Genomic DNA, 7,500 nt, shown 5'->3' with positions numbered 1-7,500 from the left:
CACGAAACATTTCACAGTGTAACATACCCTGGAAAGATTTTATTGTTGCGAGACAAGTGGCACGAAAAGGAGAACCTAATTCTACTTTCGGCAATAGCTCTTGCAACTTGTCTCGCAATGATTTTGGCCGTTGCAGGGTATGTTACACAGTGACTGTGAAATGTTTCGTGCAACTTGTCCCGCCACAGTGTTGCCAAAACATTGTGAGACAAGTTGCACAAAACATTTCGCAGTGTAACAGCGCCTTTAAGTCAGTTGGGTTGTTTTGAAGAATATGGCCCGTTCAATGGGCCAAGCATAGGATGAATACTATGTGAGAGATCAAATAAATTTAATATACCCATGCTTGTTTGTTAGCAGGAATATTTAGATTTCTACTTAACTGATGTGGCAGAGAGATCACTGATGGTAGAGAAAACGGGAGTTTTAAACAACTCTAGCTTGTATTTTTCTGCACAATCAAGTCAATTTTTCAGTGAAAGGGGATGGTCATCATTTAGACGTAGGCAAGGGTCAGTACAAATGGGGAAGGAGGGTTAATAAAGGCAAAGCCCCATACGTTATAGGACAAGGTAATCAGGATCAAGCAAATATAAGATTGATTTCGCTTTTTGTAAGAGTGCTTTGCTTTTAATTCTAATTGTGTGTCCTACCTACTGTGTTTTTTGTATCTGGTCTCATGAAGAGGTAATGTTTAAACAAGTAATAGATGTGATTAACTGGACAAATAAATTATTTAAGCAATTGTCAACAGGATTTGTTCAGTCAAGAGGTAATGTTTGTCGCAGATAATCATTGTTATATGGATTTTAGAGAACGGCCACTATTAAATTCCTCCACACTTGACTACGATAAACTGAGACAGCTGCCAGATGGAACATTTGGAAGAGAATATGTAAGGGGAATGGATCTCAATGTAAGTAAAGCTTGATATTAACCAATCAACATTGAACAGGGGAAATTGTTGACACTTTAATTATTAAAAATCAAAATTGACCAACTTCAGCTTTATTGCACTTTTTACGCATTCTTATACTAGTTAACCCTTTAACACTTATAACAGAAAGTAAATAGGAGAAATAAATGTGATACAGCAATAGAAAATCTTAAAAAATAGTGTTTGCAGTGAGGCTATTGCATTGAAGTAATTTTCATGTGATTGTCAATAGCATAATTCCTCTCTAGTGTAATTTTGTTGTCAATAGAAAATTTAAGTAATTTTGATTATTAAATTCTCAACCTCGGATAATGCAATTCTCATGCTCTGATTGGTTCACTCAATCTCGGTTATCAGCTCATATACCTTAGTTTGACCTTATATGGTAAATGATTGCGCTTAGCTTTGCTAAAATAAAAACGTTTTCGCCAGAAAGAGAAATTTCTTTTGGTATAAAGCAAAAGAAAAACGTTTTTGTGGAAAGTTTGGATCACTTTCGAAGCTTAGAGATACGCGAAAAGGTAAGAAATGTTTTTGTGATGAGCCTGTGTCTGTGTGACCACGAGGTATTACACAACGTCGCATCTTCATCAACTTTTTTCGATTTCACTAGGATTTTCTCTCTTTTTTCGCTCGTATTTCGTACTTCCAAACTTTTGGAGTTTAAGGAATTTAACAAAACAATTATTCCATTCGTGCTTGTTGGATATGAGAGTGGTTATAGCCAACTCGGCGCTACGCGCCTTGTTGGCTATTTACCATCTCATATCCAATGCGAGCTCATGGAATAAATTATTAAATAAATGCAAAACTCCCAATTAATTTTGAAATATTCAACCTTTGACACTGAGTGGGACAATTTTTATTGCCCCTAAGAAAGTTAAAAACTTAAGCATTCTGTATAAAGGTACAACTGGTGTAATTTGGAAGCTTGCAAATGCACCTTGATGTGCTTGATATCAGATTAATATGAACATTGTGACCCTGTATCTTGATTTCTCTGGTGGAAAAAATATACTTTATTCACAAATACTAGGTATTAATAAACCAGTCGTGGTGTTCATGTATTTGTTACTGTTTTCTAACAGAGAATCAACCCTGACAGAGATGAGGTAAGCTTTCATTAAATTTTATCATTGCATAACTTGATAAAACATGCTTGTTTCCAAGTTAAGAAACAAAGCTTGGCTTGAACTAGAATTTTCGATAATTGGTGTTGATTACACTGTGATGGTGGTCATGCCAATTGTTTTTGGCTAGATTCAAGTTTTAGTAAATTAAGGGTGGTCTTATCTGTGAGTCCATTTAACTTTCTCTGCCCATGTTCATTTAGTCCTTGCATAAGCAAAGTATTCCCATCACAGGCACAAAAGCCAAACCGCAAACCAAAGTTGAGTAAATCCCTATTAAAGCTCCTGCCTAGAGAGTGAAAATCGTTAATATCTTTGTACCCTCAGCTTTCAATAACCAAAAGAGAGTGAAAATTGACCTCATTCATAAATGGCAGTCAATTTATACTTCTTTTGTCCAGGTGCAAATTCGCCTACCAAGTCTCGATACCATACAGTGAATATTTAACAATTAGACCCGCCTGCAAGGGCTACAGGTCAATAGCCCATGAGGCGAAGCCGAATGGGCTATTGACCCGTGGCCCTTGAGGGCGAAGGGTCTAATTGTTTTAGTATCACCCAACTAGTCGGACAGAAAAGGCAATAATCAAGTTAGCAAATGCAACTTGGAGAAATATTTATTTGGGAATAAAACGCTACTCGAGGACTATTACTAATAGTCATCTAGTAGCGTAGCCAATTAAAATACACGATTTGCATTAGTCCACTAGTTGGGTGATACTAAAAAAGAATAATTATTTTCTCTAAAACGAGGCTTGGTAGGCTAATTTGCACATTAACTATTAGAGGGTAATGTGAAATGCTAGTTTTCTAGCCATGTAAACCATGCGAGCGTTGGCCCATGGAAATGGGCCCACACAAGGACAGAGAAAAACTGACCAGGGTGGGTCAGCTACACGGCCGACATTTGTGAAAACGTAACCCTTCCTTGTACTTGTACATGTTCATTGCCGGGACATTGACATCTTAAATTCCCATGACCTGCTCCCATCTGACCTTGTAGCTCAGTCGGTAGAGCAGCGGTGATCTAACCCGAGGGTCGTGGTTTCAATCCCCCCCCCCCCCCTACCCGGTCAGAGTTTTTCTCTGTCCTTGTGTGGGCCCATTTCCATTAGTAGGGCTAACGCTCACATGGTTTGCATGGGTAGAAAACTAGCACTTCACATTACCCTCTAATAGTTAAGTCCGTTGAAATATAAGTGCTACACGGCCAACGTTCAGGAAAACGCAACCCTTCCATGTAATTTGCACATTAGCAAAAGAATAATAAAACAAGTGCACCAGGCGTGTTCAGCTGATGGCAGCATCTGTTGTTGTTCTTGTTCTTTTACGGTTCAGGTGAAGTTTGTAGATGACAAAGAACTTGCATTTGTGATGCAGCGGTACCGAGAGGTTCACGACTTTGTCCACACCCTTGCTGGATTATCGATCAGGTTTGTTTTTGTTGAAGGGAGAGAAACATCATCTTACTTGTACTTCTAAAGCATGTAAAAAGAAGTGTGGTATTTGTTAACCCTGGGTAAATCGATGAAAAGATGGGTGTTGATGATACACGTTGCTTGGCAACGGGAAACCGACGAAAGGACAACTGGAAAATCAGAGTCCTTGACAGGAATCGAACCTACGACCTCTGTTAACACTGGATGGATGCTCTACCCATTGAGCTCGGCTACTTATTCATGTATTCGTAAAATTCAGGCGCATGACTTTTTAGAGCCCGCAGACCAGTGAGTTCTACTCGCTCAATGGGTAGAGCATCCGACTGGTATTAGTTAGGTCGTAGATTCGATTCCTGCCTGGAACTCTGATCCTTTCGCCCGTTGCCAAGCAACTTGTATCATATCTTCCCGACAGGCCCATTACACCTTTCCATCATTCATGTAGATAGGTGTTGGTTCCTTGGAGTCTCCTGTGGCTCAGTGGTAGAGAATACGAATTAGTAATCAGACAGTCATAGCTTCGACTCCTTGCAAAGGAGCATTCGGAATTTTTTCCCTAGATTCCAGAGTCAACATTGATAACATACAAGTATAACCTTCTTTTGAAGTGGTTTTTAAATCCATGCATGGCGGCTTTCTTCTGAGTTCCCTTAACTTATGTGGACCTTGCCTGCCGTGTTCTGTTCGAAATTGCTCTGTTATGCACCGTTAAGAGTTTTTTGCTGTTGTATTGTACAGCCTTCAAAAGACGGCAAGGTTGGGGAGATATACTGTAGCCGAGTTCTCTCAAAGTACGAAGTGCTTGGTTTGCTACCCAAGCCGAAAATAACAGACTAAATAACTGAAGCAGTGACTAAACTTAAAAAGCTGCTAATAGTAGCCATGTCACGAGAGACGAAACTTTGTTCACCTGTCAATATCCGTCAGTTTCAAGCTCTGCAAATATTTCAGTTTATTATTCAACACATTATGACTATGTCCAAATATGGTCATAGCACGCTCAATATTCGTCGTGCGTACTCAACAGGTATCAGGCGATATTCCGCGCGATTTCGCAGGATAATTGGTAAATATGCCCTCATAACTGCGAATATGCGCAATCTAAGCACATCTAGTTAAAAGGTGTGCAAGAATATTTGGCCAACTTTTAACGTGAACTGTTATTTTGTACTCTTGATAGTGAGTTATCCACTGCATAAAGTTATCCGCTCGTTGAACAACTGGCACCTGCTGTTGGTGCTATCTGATAGAGGATAGGATTTGGCAGTTGTTTCTCGCGCGTTATGTGGTCCAATCTTGTTAAGGCCACTTGATCTCTGAACAACCACTGACGGTTGGTTCTTGCCTTTAAAGGCGGCTCAAACTAGTTTCAACACTCTCAAGAGACCTTGTTATTATAAGGATTGACACCACAACACTTTATCACGGAGCAGCAATGTTATGGTACCATGTGAAACATCAATTATTTCTGAACAACGTGTAGTCATTTTTGTGACGTAACAATTTACCATGACAACAGGAAAGCCTTGCAAAAACACCCTATATTTTGGCTGTAGTTGCTCATATCTGAAAAACGAACTCGGTGACCCAATTTTTTATTCTACAAAAGTGATTAGCAGGCCAAGATGAAACTCTCTGCAAAGTTCAAAAAAATTCTGTGGAGCGGATTCAGAGCTACCTTAAATTTTTAATTAATTAAGGTGGCTGTGAATCCATTCCACATATTTTTTTTAAACTTTGCAGAGAATTTATTCTGGCATGCTGCTACATTTCAGAAATAGAAAATGGGGGTCACCGAATTCGTTTTTGAGATATGAGCAGCTAAAGCCAAAATATGGGATGTTTTTGAAGGGCTTTCCTGTTGCCAGGGTAAACTTTTTACGTCACAAAAATGACCTAATCTTTTCCAGCAATAATTGGTGTTTGATATGGTACCATAACATTGCTGTTAAGTGATAAACTGTTGTAGTGTCAGTCCTTCTAATAACGTTTCTTTCAAGTGTTGAAACTGGTTTGAGCCACCTTAAATGTCTTTATCCGTCGGAAAAAAATGGTCTGCAAGTGGTGAAAATTAAAAGCACTTAAAAACCAGTTCAAAACACAGTTGGGAACTTTGTTTGCCATAGGCTTTCTTGCGTGCGAGTTTCACTACTTTTAGCAGGTTTGAGCGGTCGCTATGGTTTTTTCCACAGTGTCCCTCATGAAATAGCTGTGAAGTGGTACGAGATGATACAAACTGGACTCCCGATGTGCGCAATGAGCTCCATTGTTGCTCCATTGAGATTAACTGCAAGGTGAATTCTAACATTAAAACTTTATTAGATGTTTAGGCTTGCAGTTTTGAGGAGTATGTTCACGAGTTTTGCTGCATGTATTTTGACGAGTCCGTATGGCGCTTGAAAATACAATGATTGAGTAAAAATACTCCCGATACTACACGCCAAAACATCCAATAAGCGATTTTTTTCCAAGTTGTTCTGCGTGAAGCGTACACGAAAAAATAGTTCTTTTCAAATAACCAACATTGTCATATACCTAGACTTTCACTCATCAAAAAGTGGACTGTGATTGGTTGATTCTTGGTCACGTGGCTCTGATCAAATTCAAATTCCACTTCGGGAAATACCATAATACTCTTTGTTTGTCCCCCAAATTTTGAATAAGCATTGTTTTTGTTTTCTCTTGGGGCCATTGTAAGTCCCAAGAGAAACTGGAAACAATGCTTATGCAAAATTTGGCAGGACAAACAAGGAGTATTATGGTATTTTCCGAAGTGGCCTATTCTGTGGTTGTTGCCCGCGCCGGATACAACAGCTCGTAAACTAACGCCTGAGCGTTTTCTGGAGCAAATGTTACGATGAATTTTGCAATTCCAAATGATTCTGTATTCGTTGTTGAGGTTATAAAGGCGTATTTTACCTTTTTCAGGCACTTTGAAACATTTGTAAAATGTTCATTCGGCAGGCTTGTGAATAAGGAAGTTATGTTTTCATAGTGCCGTCTTTGTTTGTTTGTTTCAAGTTGTTGCGATCGTTGAAGGGAAAGTTTAAATATATTACAAAGCACTTAATGTCTGGTCCCACGGGAAACTAGTTAGTTTTGTTTTCCCTCGGGACTCTCTAGAAAACAAAACTAACTGTTTCCCTCGGGACCATACATTAAGTGAAAAGTATGCACAATATCTCGTCTCGAGCAGGGGTTGGATCGATTTGGATAATAAAGGCAGCAAACACGGACTAAGTGTACCACACACCTTTAAGAACATGTTAAGAACGTTTTCAGGCTCAAATCGCAAAAAAAAATTATATATTTTCGTATCCGCAAAACAATATTTGCGGCAAAAAAAATTTCCGGGTACGTGTGGACATGGCCTAAATATATAACAAAGCATTTAATGTCTGGTCCCTCGGGAAACCAGTTAGTTTTGTTCTCCCTCGGGACTCTGTAGAAAACAAAACTGTTTCCCTCGGGTCCATACAATAAGTGAAAAGTATGCACAATATCGCGGAATTTTTGGACTCGTCTCGAGCAGGGGTTCGATCGATTTGGATAATAAAGGCAGCAAACACGGACGAAACTGTACCTTGATAATTGTTTGGTTGAATCAATGCGAGTTTCGATCCAGAGCAAAGGTTTCTTCTCCCCTGGCCGTCATCCCAGAATGAAAGTGAGTACTATGCGCAGTTTAGACGGGTGTGCTTTCCGCTCGATTTGGTCCACGCTTTGTCGGTCCTAACTAAAGTTACTGTCGGTACCTTGTTTTTTTCTAGCTCCTGGCTCCGTCTCGTAAAGGATAAAAGTTAATTATTTGCGTCGTCGTGCCCTTCATGATGATTTTCGCACCTTACTTCAGTTATTTTAATACAAGAGATAAGGGGTGAAGCAGGGCCGTAGCAGTATGAGGCTCAGTCATTTTTGCGTGATTTCAATAAAGCGTGATTCCAGTATTGCCTTTAAAATGTACTCATCATAAAATACGTACGAAGAAAATTTA

General features: G+C 39.4%; 1 protein-coding gene across 1 annotated transcript in view; it reads left to right on the top strand.

Moving 5' to 3' along the window:
- LOC137993191 (ubiquinone biosynthesis protein COQ4 homolog, mitochondrial-like) overlaps positions 1-7,500 on the top strand; it is a 15,274-nt gene that overhangs the window by 4,986 nt on the left and 2,788 nt on the right. The window contains exons 4-7 of the mRNA XM_068838896.1: positions 814-916; positions 2,026-2,049; positions 3,406-3,500; positions 5,699-5,800. Coding sequence (XP_068694997.1) covers positions 814-916; positions 2,026-2,049; positions 3,406-3,500; positions 5,699-5,800 — 324 coding nt within the window. The remainder of the gene's footprint in view (positions 1-813; positions 917-2,025; positions 2,050-3,405; positions 3,501-5,698; positions 5,801-7,500) is intronic.

This window comes from Montipora foliosa, chromosome 2 (assembly GCF_036669935.1).
Source record: "Montipora foliosa isolate CH-2021 chromosome 2, ASM3666993v2, whole genome shotgun sequence".
Taxonomy (NCBI): domain Eukaryota; kingdom Metazoa; phylum Cnidaria; class Anthozoa; order Scleractinia; family Acroporidae; genus Montipora; species Montipora foliosa.
Note: the sequence above shows the minus strand (reverse complement) of the source record. Positions and strands in the feature narration are given on the sequence as shown.